At 36.2% G+C, this 17,790-nt stretch overlaps 1 protein-coding gene across 1 annotated transcript; it reads left to right on the top strand.

Moving 5' to 3' along the window:
• Positions 1-873: 873 nt before the first annotated feature.
• Positions 874-15,066, top strand: sugp1 (SURP and G patch domain containing 1). Its single transcript, XM_038270204.1, has 14 exons — positions 874-1,011; positions 2,496-2,664; positions 2,785-2,888; positions 3,083-3,331; positions 3,481-3,604; positions 3,690-3,790; positions 8,943-9,066; positions 9,173-9,480; positions 9,637-9,743; positions 10,300-10,477; positions 10,597-10,703; positions 13,143-13,288; positions 13,540-13,669; positions 14,593-15,066. The coding sequence occupies exons 1-14, from the start codon at positions 993-995 to the stop codon at positions 14,617-14,619; spliced, it is 1,893 nt and encodes a 630-aa protein (XP_038126132.1). The 5' UTR covers positions 874-992; the 3' UTR covers positions 14,620-15,066.
• Positions 15,067-17,790: the final 2,724 nt, after the last annotated feature.

Here is a 17,790-nt window from a genome sequence, read left to right as displayed (position 1 = left end):
CATCGGCCACCCCACCGATATTTAACCCAATATTTGACCAGCTTCTGAGTTTCTAAAGTCTAAAAAAAATAAAAAATACTACTTCTAATATTGATACATTAAAATATCACAATATCTTCATATGCTGATATATTGCCATTTACCATATCAATCTCTTTTACTAATGAAATATTGCTACAGTATATGTCATCGTTATGCTACGAAATCCCCCGAAAATTCACGAAATTTTGCCATATTTTTATATGTTGATATATTGACGCGGTATCGATCTATTTTACTACCAAAATCTCACAAGAATTTGCAAAATATCACGAGAGTTTGTAACAGAACGATGAAATTTCACGAGATTTTGAAAGTAAAATAGATCGATACCGCCTTTTTAAAAATCAATTTGATATCAGCATATGAAAATATATTTGAGTAAATTATTTTTCAAAGTGTCAGAAATGGATAACAAAACTGCTATTTTCAATGACTACTTATTTTTGTCCAGCTTTAACATCAGTATCGATATCGGTTGTCGGCTACATGAGTTATATATATATATGAACCTACCATTCGCTTAGCCTTGTTTTTTATACGATAATAACCAAAATCATCTAGTCTAGTAAAACACACACACACATTTTATACTTTTCAATTCTCCTTTCATATATACTTTTTTTTTTTTTTTCAAAAACAAAATCCTCCCTACTGTAAAGAATAATTTTATATCCAATATGGACACAACTAATGGTATGTTTTTGGACCTACCATTAGTTTAGCCTTATTATTTATACATTATACATTAGTTATGATAATAACCAAAATCATCTAGTCTCATATAAGTAGTATATTCGTTCTGGGCTTTGCTTTTAATCTGAAAAGCTTAAACCGGAAGTTTGGTTGTTATTGACGTTGCGTTACTCACCGAGCTACTGCAGCTCTAGCTGGAGGCCTCCTTTTCTGTGTGTCGCTTATTTTCTTTGTATATTTATCTTCTTGACTGGACCATGGAGTCTGGCGATGGAGGTAATATTTATTTCAGTAAAAATATATTTATACTAGCTCTTGCTGCCCAAACAAATAGGTTAGTTTCGCCATGACGTAGGTTATCTCGTAACTAAACATTTGGTTTGCTCAAATCATTAGCTAACTGGTTAGCTTAAATTAACAAGCTAATGAATTACAGTACTTAAGTGTATCAACCGTTTTAAACAAAGGAACTATAGTTCCATCGTAATGTATATGGGTAAGGAAATAATCCTTGCTACAGTTTACCGTTGGTTCCTACGCAACTTATCAGTAGATATTATGCTTTATATATTTACTAGCTCTAAATATATATCCGTAGAGAACAGGTTAATTTTATATAGTCCTAGTTAATTACATTGATATAAGCAGGTAGATTGCTGGTTACTATGATATAATTCAAAGGAAGATTAACGTTTTTTAAATGTATGCATTAGAAGAAGTATTGGTAGATCCGGGTTTTTAATTTATAAACACTCGAAAAGTGCGATTAGCATTTAGTTTCCATCATCTAGTCAGTGCTTTACAGAGCAACATTTGTTCATGTTACGACTATTAAGTCTTTTTTAGTGTATCAGTAATCAGTAATGATTTTCTGGAGGCTTACATTTTTCTGACTTTTGTTGAAAAATTCATCTCTTTATAAGTCAGATCAAATTAAAGCATATCTGAAGAACAACATTTTAATCACGCCCAATATTTTGGAAGAAAAACCGTTTGTTTTTTCACCAGGATAATGTGCAGTAAGGGTTTGCCTATGAAAAAGTCTTGAGCAATAAAAATTGCACCTAATTAGACACAGAATTAGATCAAATAAATTGATAATTGTGCATTATTATATTTTTAAAAATGTTGGGTTAGAATGTGTCATATCGGTTGTGCCTTATCCTTATTTTGCTCCATGTTAGTCTCCTCAATCCTATTATCATTAATAAATGAATAAGTAAATTATATTTTCGTAAAAATTCAAAAAATATCCACTGGACTTGGTTTTCAAGATTTGAAGACGTTTCGCCACCTCTCCAGGAAGCTTTCTCAATTCAAATGTCTGGATCCGCAGTGAGTTTGAGTCTTATATAGACAACGCCTTGTATCGCTTGGAAACATGCAATGGTAACCGATGAATGGGTCGTTAGTTCCATCATAGGCAGGTTCAGATATTACAGGCTAACGATGGAACTAACGACCCATTCATCGGTTACCATTGCATGTTTCCAAGCAATACAAGGCGTTGTCTATATAAGACTCAAACTCACTGCGGATCCAGACATTTGAATTGAGAAAGCTTCCTGGAGAGGTGGCGAAACGTCTTCAAATCTTGAAAACCAAGTCCAGTGGATATTTTTTGAATTTTTACGGAATGACTATGACCTGGATGACTGAGAACCTTCATCAGCAAGTAAATTATAGCAATTTACGGACTTACTCTTGATCCGGAAGTGTCATCAGCTCCAGTATATGTGTGTATTTATGTAATTTCATAGGACGAGGAGGCTGGAATTCAAGACCAGCTCAGCAGCAAAAGAACAAGATGAACCTTAATATTCTTCGCCAAGAGAAACTCATAGCTCAGAAGAAAAAGGAGATTGAAGAAAGAATGGCAGAGCAAGCAAAGCTGAATGCTCAGATAGCAAGCAAGTCCCTTCCTCCAAGGTAATCAGACCTCTCCTGAACTGGGATATATATTCATATTCCGCTTCTCTTTGTGTTACAAATATTAATTGTGTTTTATTGATACATTTTTAAGGTTGTTTTTTTTACTTGTCCCACCAGTTTGCCCATTCCACAGGGACCTTCCTCAAATAAATTTGCAAATGATGGAAGCTTTTTACAGCAGTTCATGAAGATGCAGAAGGAGAAAGCTAATAATGTGTCAGGTCAGTATTTGTTAATGTTTTGATGAACAGTTTCACTTTCGTTTAGAGTCACTGGGACTTATTGGAAGGCATTGGAATATGATGTAATTGTTTTATCAGAATAGTAGGTCCTAAACTGTTTTGTTTACTTATTTTGATATAGAATAAGTATAGTATGTGATAAATACCACCCTTTTTTTTTTTACGCTTTCTAGATTCCACCAGTGATGCTAAACCTTCTTTAAGTTCAACTTCATCTGCATCAGGAAACAGTTTGCAGAAAAAGAGTGTTTTGGTTGGTCAGCGGCCTGGGATTAAAGTTAGCAAAATGCTTAGTCAGTTCAAGAGCTACTCCCAGCCCAAGAAGAACCCTGTTCTCAGCCAAAGGCCCAGTGTGTTTTCCTCACCTGATGATGAAGAGGAGGAAGAGGAGACTGATTACTCCAAGTTCTTAGAGATGAAAGGTAATTCAAGGCCTGCATGTTTTGAGTCTACATGTGACCATAGGACAATTCTTTGGTTCCTTAACATATATCAGAGGAACATTTGTCTTCTGTTAGGCATTTTTGTCAAATGTGCCATTTGAGGAAATTTACTCATTGCCTCCTTAAAGTCTCACCCCCAGAGGATTCAGATACCAGACTCATTGTCGACAAGATGGCCTCTTTCGTGGCAGAAGGAGGACCTGATCTGGAGAAGAGGGCAATGGAGGACTATAAAGATAACCCTATGTTCACGTAGGTTTTAAGCCATCTGGAAGTTTCTTTTGTTATAAACTGTGTGAATAATGATCAAATTAATGTTTTTTTTTATGCCTCACAGATTCTTATTTAATAAAAGCAGCTTGGAGTATCTGTACTTCAAACACCGAGTTGCAGTGTTGAAGAAGGATTTGCAGAAACCTGAGATAAAATCAGAAAATGGTAAAGAAAAAATGCTTTACATTTTCTTTTGCTTTTTACCTTATGAATATTTTAGTTAACTGTCAAAACCTTTAATTCACACAGACAAAAACACATTGGAGTATAGTCAGAGTTTTGAAAAAAATGTTAATACCGTATTTTCACGACCATAAGGCGCACCGGACTAAAAGGCGCACTCTCAGTTATGTGTCCCATTTCTGTATTTAACACACACATAAGGCGCACCGGACTATAGGGCGCGTTTTTTATATACAGGTACATGTCCTCTCAGGTGGATTTTCCCACTTAAAAACATATTAAAACTACTTTATTCCCACTGATCACAGCAAATGAAGCTGCAAGGTGTATTTATTACAAAGTATTATTCAAACCTGGGAGCTGGCCATGAGAGACACATCGCTGATGACACAGGGCTGTGATTACTCCTCTGATACAATTTATTGACGCATAAATTAACTTAAAACATAGGCAGGATAATAATCTGGATGAACTGACTGCAATGATTAAATTTTCAGGTGGACTTTCTCACTTAAAAAGATTTAGATTATTTAGATGAAAAAACACCTGCGGAGGTGAGTCCGGATGCGCGGCCCAGAGCCTGCTATTGAATTAAGTTTTCAGGTAGAGAAATAGAGCGGGAGCAAAACTGAGTATGATTGTGCTTTATTCAAGTATTTATTACAAAGTGTTAATCAAACCCCTCAAAGTCCTCATCCTCTGTTTCTGAATTAAACAGCTGCGCTAAATCCGACATGCCAGTTTCCCCTTCTTCTTCGTTTATTGACGCATAAATTAACTTAAAACATAGGCAGGATAATAATCTGGATGAGCTGACTGCAATGATTAAATTTTCAGGTGGACTTTCTCACTTAAAAAGATTTAGATTATTTAGATGAAAAAACACCTGCGGAGGTGAGTCCAGATGCGCCGCGGACCAGAGCCTGCTGTTGAATTAAGTTTTCAGGTAGAAAAATAGAGCGGGAGCAAAACTGAGTATGATTGTGCTTTATTCAAGTATTTATTACAAAGTGTTAATCAAACCCCTCAAAGTCCTCATCCTCTGTTTCTGAATTAAACAGCTGCGCTAAATCCGACATGCCAGTTTCCCCTTCTTCTTCGTTTATTGACGCATAAATTAACTTAAAACATAGGCAGGATAATAATCTGGATGAGCTGACTGCAATGATTAAATTTTCAGGTGGACTTTCTCACTTAAAAAGATTTAGATTATTTAGATGAAAAAACACCTGCGGAGGTGAGTCCAGATGCGCCGCGGACCAGAGCCTGCTGTTGAATTAAGTTTTCAGGTAGAAAAATAGAGCGGGAGCAAAACTGAGTATGATTGTGCTTTATTCATGTATTTATTACAAAGTATTAATCAAACCCCTCAAAGTCTTCATCCTCTGTTTCTGAATTAAACAGCTGCGCTAAATCCGACATGCCAGTTTCCCCTTCTTCTTCGTTTATTGACGCATAAATTAACTTAAAACATAGGCAGGATAATAATCTGGATGAGCTGACTGCAATGATTAAATTTTCAGGTGGACTTTCTCACTTAAAAAGATTTAGATTATTTAGATGAAAAAACACCTGCGGAGGTGAGTCCAGATGCGCCGCGGACCAGAGCCTGCTGTTGAATTAAGTTTTCAGGTAGAAAAATAGAGCGGGAGCAAAACTGAGTATGATTGTGCTTTATTCAAGTATTTATTACAAAGTGTTAATCAAACCCCTCAAAGTCCTCATCCTCTGTTTCTGAATTAAACAGCTGCGCTAAATCCGACATGCCAGTTTCCCCTTCTTCTTCGTTTATTGACGCATAAATTAACTTAAAACATAGGCAGGATAATAATCTGGATGAGCTGACTGCAATGATTAAATTTTCAGGTGGACTTTCTCACTTAAAAAGATTTAGATTATTTAGATGAAAAAACACCTGCGGAGGTGAGTCCAGATGCGCCGCGGACCAGAGCCTGCTGTTGAATTAAGTTTTCAGGTAGAAAAATAGAGCGGGAGCAAAACTGAGTATGATTGTGCTTTATTCATGTATTTATTACAAAGTATTAATCAAACCCCTCAAAGTCTTCATCCTCTGTTTCTGAATTAAACAGCTGCGCTAAATCCGACATGCCAGTTTCCCCTTCTTCTTCGTTTATTGACGCATAAATTAACTTAAAACATAGGCAGGATAATAATCTGGATGAGCTGACTGCAATGATAAAATTTTCAGGTGGACTTTCTCACTTAAAAAGATTTAGATTATTTAGATGAAAAAACACCTGCGGAGGTGAGTCCGGATGCGCCGCGGACCAGAGCCTGCTGTTGAATTAAGTTTTCAGGTAGAAAAATAGAGCGGGAGCAAAACTGAGTATGATTGTGCTTTATTCAAGTATTTATTACAAAGTATTAATCAAACCCCTCAAAGTCTTCATCCTCTGTTTCTGAATTAAACAGCTGCGCTAAATCAGACATGCCAGTTTCCCCTTCTGCGCTGTCAGAGTCACTTTCCGTGCAGCGCGGCTCCTCAGAAATAATGCCTGCTTTTGCAAAAGCTTGAAGAACAGAGCCAGCAGACACGTTATTCCTCGCTGCTTCTGCTGCACCTGCTGGGTCCGGTTCACACCGATGTCGAGCGGTTGAACAGCGAGCACAGGGTTAATTTGTTTCCCCATGTTTTTCACATCAGCTGTGAGATGGGCACGCATGGAGTTACAGATTAATGGTGATGAGTGGAAAAAAAACAGCTGGTCTCCTTACATTCAGCCACTCTTTCATCATCTCCTCAATGAGGTGGTCTCAAAAGTCGCAGTTACAACACACATAGGGCGCACCGCACCATAGGGCGCACCGCACATTTTGAGGGGGAAAAAAGACGTTTAAGTGCGCCTTATAGTCGTGAAAATACGGTATGTTATATTTAGTCTTTACTGCTGATAGGGAATTTAAATCCCTATTCATTTATATCTTTGTAAACATTCAGGCGTTTATGTACCTTCAGCCATTAAGTAGGGTAATGATGACTATATAAAGATAATTCTCCAGCAGTATAGATGAGCTGCTAATACTTGAAGGTGATGTGGGCTGTAAGAAGCAAAAGTCAGTCTGCAGTCATAAGCAGTTTGAAAAATAAAGCCGGCAGCAGATTAAAAGAGTTGCATTAAACCTCTGCAGTTCCAGCCACATTTGTTGGTATATTTCGAAATATATCATTAATTTAGCATTTTATAATGTTTCTTTTTAAGATGATCATTATCCTGCTGAGCAGGATTTGTTTCACACCAAACCAAATTTCATTTTTTGTTGCTGAGTTCAGTTTTAGTCTCATCTATTCGATGCTTCGCAAATTTTGTTAAAGTCCTAGTTTGCTTTTTAAAACTCCATAATTTGATACATTTTAAAGGTAATGAAGAAGAATAGTTTATCTGCCAAATTTCTATTGCATGCAGTTAGTATGTTTGCAACATCTAATGCTACGTTCAGACCGCACGCGATTGAAGCAGCAAAAAAGCTCCTGCTGCTTCATTTTTTATGTTTGTACACATAAAGGTCCGACGCACCTCTAGAGCATCTTTGAAGCTCCTGAAGTAGGTCCAGTAAAGTGTGTACAGACGCGTCCGATGCTCCTGCTGCTCCTGTGTTCAATGGCAGGGAGTGGTTTTGCTGTATTTGCTGTTATAAGTGGGTTAAACGTAGTTAGATTTTTTTTTTTTTTTAAAGCGACAAATGGGAATCTTAATCAGCAGCTGCCTCAGTCCCAGTCGCCTCTTGGGGTTTTCACCTACTGTCCATGGCGACATGATGTAGATGTTAGTATTTGTCAGGTATGTGTTATAAACTGCAAGCACCAGAATAAGGTTTCAACATTTTAAGTCAATTTAGGCATTAATAAGCTGTTTAAGGAGAGCGATCATAGAGCTCTGCATCAGCAGTGCTGTGTCTGTCTCCCTGACAGCCTCAGATCTGCTTCTCCGATTGGTTGATATGGTGCGTCGAGCAGCAAAAATTCATACATTTTTCGAACCCAACATCTGCTACTTGTGATTCGCATCACGCATGTCAGTAGCTCATGAGACGCTGCTTCTGCTGCTCTAGATGCGCCGCAGGACCTTTTGATGCCTTGATGCGCGTCAACCATTGACTTTGCATGTAAAGGGCTACTTATGCTGCCCAATGTGTGTTAGGTGTGAACAAAGCATAATGATTTTCTTAAGATTTTATCTGCAGCATTTTTTTTTATCTGTATGACCATCCTGCTAACTCTGTGTGATGAAAAGTTGAATGTGAATCCTCAGTGGCTAAGAAAATGCTTATTTTGCCATGTTACCCAAGAAAAATCTATTAATTCATAACTAATTAAAAATTTATTCAAATTTTGATCATTGTAAAAAAATAAAGTACCTGAAAAAATTTTTATGCATATATTAAAGCATTTAAAACCAACTTTTATATACAATACATTTTACACCCACTAAATAAATGTACTACTTAAATTAGGTTGTTTGATTATCCAAAAATAAATCAGTGTTACTGCAGTACAAGCTGAGGTTTATTTTACGTCGTTTTACACTTCCAACAAATATGGCTGGATTGTTTTCAAGGTTTCCTTTCGAAGAGTTAATTCAATTAAATTTTAAAATTTACAGATCTGCATAGGCTTTATAATCAAGCATTTATTACTTTCCATAAAGATAAAAATCTGCCTATGGTGACGTCATCACAGCGTGACTTTGTAATTAACCAATCACAGAAGGTGGTGTTATTTTAAATGAACCATTATTTTTATTGTCCTTAAAGCAGGTTATACAGAAAAGCTTTTATGTTTTTGATATGAACTGATTTTTTTGTCCTTCTAAAGACTAGTGAATATCAATTATTAAAATATAGACAAAAATAATAGAATATCTGTATTAGTGAAAGATGTTATATTTACAAATATAAGATTAAACTTGTTATGTAGCTTAATATTTTTGATTTATTGTGTTAAAGCCTCACATTCAAAGATACCCCCATTCACCAGCCCTGTCCCCCCTGCTCCTCCTCCCCTTTCCTCTTCTTATTCCCTATTGGCTCTAGACTGTTGCTGTGTGAGGGCCAGTTGAGTACGGTACAGTAGTAGAGTGTGAATTGAGTCCCAGTACTAATAGGCTGCTTAAAGTCTCCCCCCCAGTGGACGTGGAAACCCAGCAAATCGTTGAAAATCTGGCCCAGTTTGTGGCGGAAGGTGGCCCAGAGGTTGAAGCCATCGCTATTGAACGCAACAGAGACAATCCTGCATTCAGGTCCTTATGCGTTTTTAGCACTGTTGTGCAAAATATTCTATTTTTTATGTTATTGCTTTCTTTTTTGATCTGAATGAAAATTTCTCCGGCTCTCTCTATTCTCCAGCTTTTTATTCGACCAGCAAAGTCCGGCCTACCTTCTCTACAGGAAGAAACTACAGGAGTACCGTTCTACGTCTGAGAGCTCCTCACCGCCACCTGCGGATTCCAAGACAGACGTTCGACGTCCATCTGGGTCTTCTCTATCTGGATCCTCTCCACAGCCTCGGAATCAAGAATCAGAAGCGCCTTCTCTTAAACGAAAGAGGAAGAGCAGATGGGGATCTGAAGATGACAAAGTGCAGTTGCCAATTCCTCCGATTGTTGTTCCCCAAGATATCAGTGTTCCAGATCCAAATACACCCTCTTTAACTGGTATGCTAATTTATTCTTGTAGTTGCATACATGAGTATTTTTTATAGGTGATGAATATAGAAGACTTGACAACATGCTTTTCTTACTTCAGTATATCTTTAAGCTACATCACTAAAAAGTCAAAATTGTAAACCTTTTCCGTATGACCTCTTTTAGCTCAGGAGTTGAGTGGTCTTGGTTATAAGAAGGGAAAGCCTCTCGGTTTGGTTGGAGTGACGGAACTGTCCGAGGACCAGAAGAGGCAAATCAAGGAACAGCAGGAGGTAGACGGTTACAACTATTACTGAGACGCATTAAGCTACATTTGCAGCAATCCAAAAATGCCCTATTTTGTTCAATTTTAACCTGTTAATATACCCAATAACTGGTCAAAGGTACTGACCAGTTCCCCTTTAATACCATAATATAATAAGAAGCAATGCAATGATTTCCTATAGTGGACATAAAATTAATGTTCAAACACTAAAGCACAGTCACTTTCTTATAATGCATTCATTGTTACGGTTATTTGTTAACAATGTTTGAAGACATGTGGAAGTGATGTACTTACTCTAAACATCCTCCAACTCGATTAGAGCACCTTTTGTACACTAAATAAGGCAAACTTTGGGTTTTCCTCAGTAACTGCACCAATAGGTAATTCTAGGTCAACCTGACCCGGTACAGCTTATCTTTTTCTATTTAGGTACTGAAAAGAAGATTAAGATGAAACTTTCAGCACAGTTCTATATACGGCTATGCATGAATCTTACCTCATGTGTTTTATTGTTTGATTATTAGAAATGTCTTTTAGAGCTCACCAGTGTCTTTTCTGCACAGATGCAAGAGATGTATGAAATGATCATGAAGCACAAACGTGCGATGGCAGACATGCAGAAGTTGTGGGAGAAAGCCATTCGAGACCACCAGCATGAATATGACAGTGACGAAGAGGTGGACCAGGAGGCCGGTACATGGGAGCATCAGCTGAGACAGATGGAAATGGAGAAGACTCGCGGTATGCAAGAGAAATGCAGTCAGATGTTTACGTGCATTGTAACTTACAGCAGCAGCTGATAATGACTTTTTTACTGTTAATTCTTTCCTTTTAATTTTTGCTCTCTTTAACAATCCCAGAGTGGGCGGAGTCTCTGACAGAAATGGGGAAAGGGAAACATTTTATTGGAGACTTCCTTCCCCCTGAAGAGCTGGAGAAATTCATGGAGACCTTCAAAGCACTCAAGGTTGGCTCTTCTTTGACTTAATCAAATGCATCACTTCTAGTATATAGTTTCTATAGATTTAACAGATTGCGGATTTGTTCAGATTACTTGGACTGAAACTAGAGTTTCGTAACAGTGCTTAAACTGTCAGTTTATTTTTGAACATGTGTCCAGACAGGTAGCTATATTAAACCTTTATCTTTGTACATTTATGAAACGTTACCTGTGCAGGTAAATCTGAAACATTTGATTTTCCCTAAAGAGAGACCAGTTTTATTGCAAAATGATATGTTATAATTGAAGAGATGTCCTAAAATATTGAATGAAGACAGGAGACGCAACTAATTTAACTATAGCTATAAAAACAGATATCCAGTGATGCTTTCTCAACGCTCTTTAAGCTATATCTGAAATACTTCAGGTAGTTTTAGTAATGAAAGGGAGAAAAGATATTCTTTTGAGTATTTTGTGATGTTTAAACAAGGATATGAATCAATGTACTTGTTTTGGTTTTTTAGTAAAATATTCAGACAGGACAAGTGTGAATGAATAAGTAAAATAAACATATGTAAAAGACCCTCATGGCAGCCATCTTTATTACTGTAATTATCTCTGTCATCAGTTAAAGATACAGAGATGCATCAGGAACATTATGACCCACATTATTAATGTGTATAAATTAGGGATGGGACGATTTATGAAAACCGTCCGAACCGTTCGGTTCGACTGTCTCGGTTCGATTCGCGTGTTTCGTTCAGTACATGTGCTGCTCCTTTTTCTCATAGGTGAAGCGTTTACACTCCAGAGCAGAAGGTGGCGGTACTGTGACCAAAACCAACCACCAGTAGTAAACAAGAAGAAGAAGAAGTGAAGCAGCGTAGCCGGGTGTAGCAGGGGAAAAAAATCAGTTGTTGTGGAGAATTGTGTCGGAATGGCGAGTGGGAAAGAACAGGAGTTGGAAGATGCACCAGCAGCACTTTATAGGTCTGCTGTATGGGAGCGCTTTGCATTTAGAGTGACCTACGATGACGGCGGAAAGAAAGTTGTGGATAAAAGTGCAACAGTGTACAAGCATTGTGCAACACGTTTTGTTTATGCTAACAGCAACATGACCAACATGTCATGCTAACCCCGAAATCCCTCCTACTCCGTCAGCAACCCCCGCTGCGCTCCAGACCGGCTGCTCAAAGCAAAGCCTACAGCCCACACTGTGGCTCCCGTGCGCTCCCCTCTGAGTCCCTTGGAGATGGTAGGGAACATGCGCGAGATGATTAAATTCAAAGCAGCAAAACATACGGAAATGATCCAGGGTTTCCGCGAATCATTTAAAATAATTACAATCCTATATTTTTTGGGGGATTTTTTCATTAATTTCATACATTTTTATGGGATTTCGGTGTAACAATCAACATATACCGAATCGAACCGAACCGAAAACCATGACCACGAAACCGTGAATCGAACCGAACCGTGGATTTTGTGAACCGTTCCACCCCTAGTATAAATCAATCATTTAAAATTTATGTAGTGGATTTACACACATATAAGCGACCAAAGGGCTGCATACGTCAACAATTAAGAGATGACAAAAACGGTAATTGCCAATAAGAAAAAAAATACATACAATAAAACAAACAGAAAAGACAAGTTAAAACTAGAAAATAAAATTATTAAAAAGGTCCATAGTTTACCTGTTGCTAAGGAATTGATCTCAAGACCTGAAATTAATTATCTTTATCAAATTATAACATTCTTGCAATATGTAAGTATAAAAATGATAAATTCCAAATTATTAAAAAATTTGTATTTTTATAGATTAATCTATTTATTGTATTTTATTTGTCTACATTTATTTGATTCTTCTCAAAACAAACACAATTCAACTTAGAACATCTGAAGGAAGAGGAACAGAACAAAGAATATCTTATCCCCTTTGCCTCCTAACATAACTAGTGAAACCAATAATCAGCTTTAAATATTTAAATGATAAATCCTGTGAGGAAACAGTTTCAAGCTGAACAGCTACTGATTTAGTTATGTGGACACTTCTTAAGTTACACCCTTTATTTCAAGCACAGGGAACCAAAATAATTAACCCATTTTATTATAATTTTTTTACATTTACTCTTTTACATGTTTTCTAAAACACTTTTAAAAATATAAAACCTAGATTTTGTCCTATAACTATATACTTTCTTTTGTTACTGGTCCCCTTGTGAATTCTACATGTTTTATTGAGTAAATTGAGAAGTGTGAGATAAAGTACACATTTACTAAGCACACTCAGATGATGGTCTTTTTTTTCTTTTTTTTTTTTTATTCTAATGGGGATAGATAAACTTTTAAAGCAAACCTTCCCCTACTTTTACCCGGGGAAAGTTCATATCCATTACGTCCTTTTGTTGCTGAACCGGTTTTATATCTTGCATGTTTTCACAACTTTGTAATGTTGACTTGCAGGAAGGCCGCGACCCAGACTATTCGGAGTATAAAGAGTTTAAGTTGACGGTGGAGAATCTTGGTTTCCAAATGCTCATGAAAATGGGATGGAAGGAAGGAGAAGGCCTGGGCAGTGAAGGACAGGGAATCAAAGCTCCTGTTAACAAGTATGCTCTCGTCCTGTTTTAGATTTCCCCTTTGTTCATATTTATAAACATGTATGTTAATAATGTCCTTGCATTCCTTTATTCTATCTTGTATTTAGCAATGTTTCTTAAAACAAAAAATAGCTATGAATTATCATTATTTGTACCATTTCCACACATTTTTGTATTTCTTTGAAAGTCATGTATGCCTGCACTTTCTGGGCAAAAAAACACTTCAGGGAATTTGAGTTTATCTCTTTGTCACCCTCTAGGGGAACCACCGCCCTGAACGGGGCAGGGTTTGGAATTGAACGCCCAGCTGAGCTGTCAAAAGGGGATGATGAGTATGATGCTTTCAGAAAGAGGATGATGCTTGCCTACCGCTTCAGGCCAAATCCCCTGGTAAAAAACTTTTTTTTTTCTGTATTTCTGTTATATAATACAAATTCAGCTGATATTTTGTGTTTTATTTTAAATATATGCTATGGAATGTAAATATTCATGCACCTTGAACAGTTTCACATTGTCTCCTGTCATAAACATAAGCTTCACTGTATTTTATTGAGATTTTTTATGTGATAGACCAACAGAAAGTAGCACAAAAGACGGCTTTCGTGGTCACATAAGTGCAAAATGCTGTGTGAAATTTAAATAATCCTGTACATCACCCATTGCCATCATAAAGCATGGCAGAGCTCTTTTGTGCTGTGGGGATGTTTATCCTTAGCAGAAATGGGAACATTGTTCAATGGTAGTTGATGGGATGAGTTGATGGGAAAAGATCTAAATACAAAAGTGGAAGAAAAGTTTTTGGAGGCTACAAAAGACTCGAGAAAATCTAGACCTAAATTAGATTTAAAAATCTGTGGAAGATTTGAAAACTGATGTTTCTGGGTTCCCTTTATCCAATCAAAGAGAGCTTGAGCTATTTTGCAAAGAAGGACTGGCAACAGTTGATGAGCCAAATCCCAAAAGACCAGTTCTCCACAGTACCGAGTCAGAGGGGCTGAATCCAATACACAGATCAGTTTACAAAATTGAAACTGTATAGATTTTTTTTTCTCAAAGGTGTGAATCTGGTAAAAAAAAAATACTGCAGCTTTGTACTATGTCTGAATTCCCTTCCACTTTCTCTTATTAAAACAGTTGGTTTTGGTCCAATTTATAAAATGCCCCAAAATACATTCATTTCTCATTGTAGTGTCCGAACGTTTTAAAAAATTCCCTACTGTAGTAAAATGCTGCATGTTTTGTATATTTATTTGGATTTTTGGTGTTGCCATATTTAATAAAGCATTCGTTTGTTTTGCTTTTTCTATTTGCAGAATAATCCACGGAGGCCGTATTACTGATACCGAGGACTATTACCATTGTTGCTTGATGTTAATTCTAACAAAAAGGGTAGTTTATGCATCTGCTGCTCTTTTTCTTTTGTTTGTTTTAAAGTGAAAATGTTTGATATTATACATTTTTTGAGTTTTTGTCTGTTAAAGAAAGAATGAAAACATTTCAAAATTGAAAAAAAGAAAAGCTGGTTTGGACAAGTTGGTGTATCACGTTAAAATATCTGCTTTCGATAAACATTTGCTAATCTGTCCATTACATTGTGATGAATCTATGTAACATGGTGAAATATATAGATTGAAATCATTGTGTTTTCACCATTATTTCTCACCAGTTTTGTTTGGCTTTTAGAGCTACGCCCCTCAGCTAAATGACGGTTTTGTATAAGAGGACCCTGTGTAATTATTACAATACATAATCTCCATTGTTTACAATAAAACAAACTTTCCCTGAAATTCAGCGTTTTATTTTTTAATTTCCAATTAATTTACTTGATTATCTTGAAAGAAACTATGCTATTCATTTGAAACGTTGGAGAAAAAATAGTGCTAGGCTCTGGTGTTTATGAGATAATATTGATGCCTTCATTGTCTTTTATTTCCGCTTGGTTTCGGATCACAGTATTAGTAAGAGGTGTTTACTGGACTGGAACAGCCAAGCCATAGGGAGGGTGACAGATCAGTGAAATCAGACCTTCAGTTTGCCATTCTCTAGAGAGGTTTACATGGGATAAATATAACTCAAGAGGTCTGAGCTAAGCAGGAGCCTCTTGTTGGCCACATCATCAACTAGACTCGGGAGAAGTCCTGGAATGAGTAAAACTACAGACCTATAGCAAAAAGTTTCATAATTTAGCATAACTAAGCATGTTTTAAAATACAGTAAAAGAGAAAAGGCCAGATTTCTTAATACTAAAGACAAATTTATAGCCTTTTTAATAAAAAAAATAAAATAAAAATTGCTTCTGGTTTGAAATGGCACCTTAGAAAGGCGCCAATGTACTGGGGTATTGCTGTTTTTATGCTGTAACAGGGAAGTGTCATATGTTCTTTACAAATTAGCGGGTAAATATTGACATAGCAGCAATTAAAATTCTAGTTGCTGACCAGGTATATGCATGTTCCCACTGTTGTTTTAATCCTATTTTGCAATGAGCTTCAACTGCTTAAGGTTGAAATGCCTTGCCATCCCACATATCTCCAACTCCCTCCGTCAGATCCAAGTCTGGACTCCAGCTGGACAATCCAAAATATTAATATGGTTACAATTAGAAGATAAACATTGCTGAAATAGATACTCATTTTAAATTGTTTAGGGACATGAAATTATTTGGGCTTTACTGTATTATATGCCTGTAAGCTATAGTGCATCTTAAAATCTTTAACCCTAAAACACTATGTTTACTGACTTAAATCAGCCTTTGTTTAGTTGCCACACTTTGCTTTCTTCTTCTTCTCTTTAGTTTGCATTATTGCTTTGGTTGTTTGCATCACTGATATGGCATTTGTCTGTGGTCCCCTTATCACCATGTTATCTTATTAAATAAATATTATTTCCATTTAAATAACTGGATCCCTTCTACCTTGTGGATTTATTTTCATTCGTAAAATGTTTTGTATTTTCTATAGGATATAGTTTGAACAATTTTAGGAATTATGGTCAACTATGGGAATTCATTTTTTTTTTTAGGTGTAAAAAGTGATAGGATAAGGCAATACAAAAACATTTCTGAGTTGTATATAGCATGCCAGTTTCTGAATACAAAAGTTTCAAATTTTATTTAGGATAGATCAACTGAGCTGACAGCTTCTCATGTTCAGATGTGTAGTGACAGTTTCATCTACCAAATAAAACCTTTACATTTTCAACTTCAGTGTTCCCCAGACTCTGAACTAGGGGTGTCCCTATCCGATTTGGGTCCAATATCAGCCAAAAAATGAATATTGGATTAAATTGGTCTCTACCTAATATCTCAAATTGTTGGTTAATAATAAATGGGTCATTTGTTCTCATACCTGCTGTTGCCTATCATTCCCTATTTCAATAACATCACTTCATCAAACCTTTTTCAACATTGCACACTAAAAATAAGTATTAAAAGAATGGTTATGGTTCATTCTGATATCGTATTGGGTCATATTAGTATTTGTCATTTCTCAAAGGTGCAATATCAGAATCCTATCGTAAATGAAAAAGATGTATTGTGGACGTCCCTGCTGGGAAAAGCTTATTAATCTATTCAAAGACTTAAAAATTGTGCAACCAGTGTTTTATAACTGATGAGGCATTAATTGATGCCTAAAAAATGAGGAGAAATGTTCAGCTTTCCACACTATCATTTGTCCATCTGCTGCTGCAGCCATTCATCAATTTTTCACTTTATCTCGCCATCCATCCATTCATCAAGCATTACCTTTAATCATACTGGAGACAGTGTTAACATATTTTATTAATAATTTATCAAGCTATTTAATCTATTGTGAATGTTATTTTATATCATTTGCAACTTTAAATACATTTTCTATGAATAATTTAACATTTTCTGTGAAAAGTTTTTCTCAGCTAAATTAATTGAATACACACCAAGCAAAAACCTGATCAAAGTATTAATATAATGGTTGATTGTTTGGGGCCCCTATATCAAATTCTGCTTAGACTCCCAATGTTAACAATGGCTACCGAAAGCAGAGGTGTAGCCAGAACATTTTTATGAGGGTGGCCAGGCAATAACCAATGTACATTGAGGGGTGGCCGAAAGTAGATAGGCACCAAAACCTCACGGTCAATCTACGCTGTTCCAGGAAAATTAACGAACAAAACATCCATATTTTCTAAATAAAAACAAATTATACTTTCCAACATCCTTGCTAACAAATAGGTGAAAATATTCAAACATCTGTGCTTTCTAGATAAAAGGTATAGTGGATAAAATTCTTTCAGGTTTGAGTTTTGGGTGAACATCTTTTCCATTGTCATTGTTTACCTACTTTTATCAGTAATCATTCTGCATAAAATGTATATGTACAATTACTAATATCTACATAAATTGATTATTTAATACGTTTTTTTTTTTTTTTTTTTATAGTTATTTATCTATGATTTCACTGAAGACTCCTAGATAACTTCCAGAGACATAATTTTCTCTTTACTCCATGAAACACAAAAGCTATTTCTGGTTG

The sequence above is a fragment of the Cyprinodon tularosa genome, unplaced genomic scaffold (assembly GCF_016077235.1).
Source record: "Cyprinodon tularosa strain WSP-4 unplaced genomic scaffold, ASM1607723v1 ctg12, whole genome shotgun sequence".
In the NCBI taxonomy this organism is placed as follows: Eukaryota; Metazoa; Chordata; class Actinopteri; order Cyprinodontiformes; family Cyprinodontidae; genus Cyprinodon; species Cyprinodon tularosa.
The sequence above is the reverse complement of the archived record's forward strand: the minus strand, read 5'-3'. Positions and strand labels throughout refer to the sequence as shown.

Excerpts from the sequence above, each read along its gene's own strand:
- sugp1 (XM_038270204.1), top strand. Across the intron at positions 3,791-8,942 it reads TGAGATAAAATCAGAAAATG|TCTCCCCCCCAGTGGACGTG; the intron begins GTAAAGAAAAAA and ends GGCTGCTTAAAG. Across the intron at positions 13,289-13,539 it reads ATCAAAGCTCCTGTTAACAA|GGGAACCACCGCCCTGAACG; the intron begins GTATGCTCTCGT and ends GTCACCCTCTAG.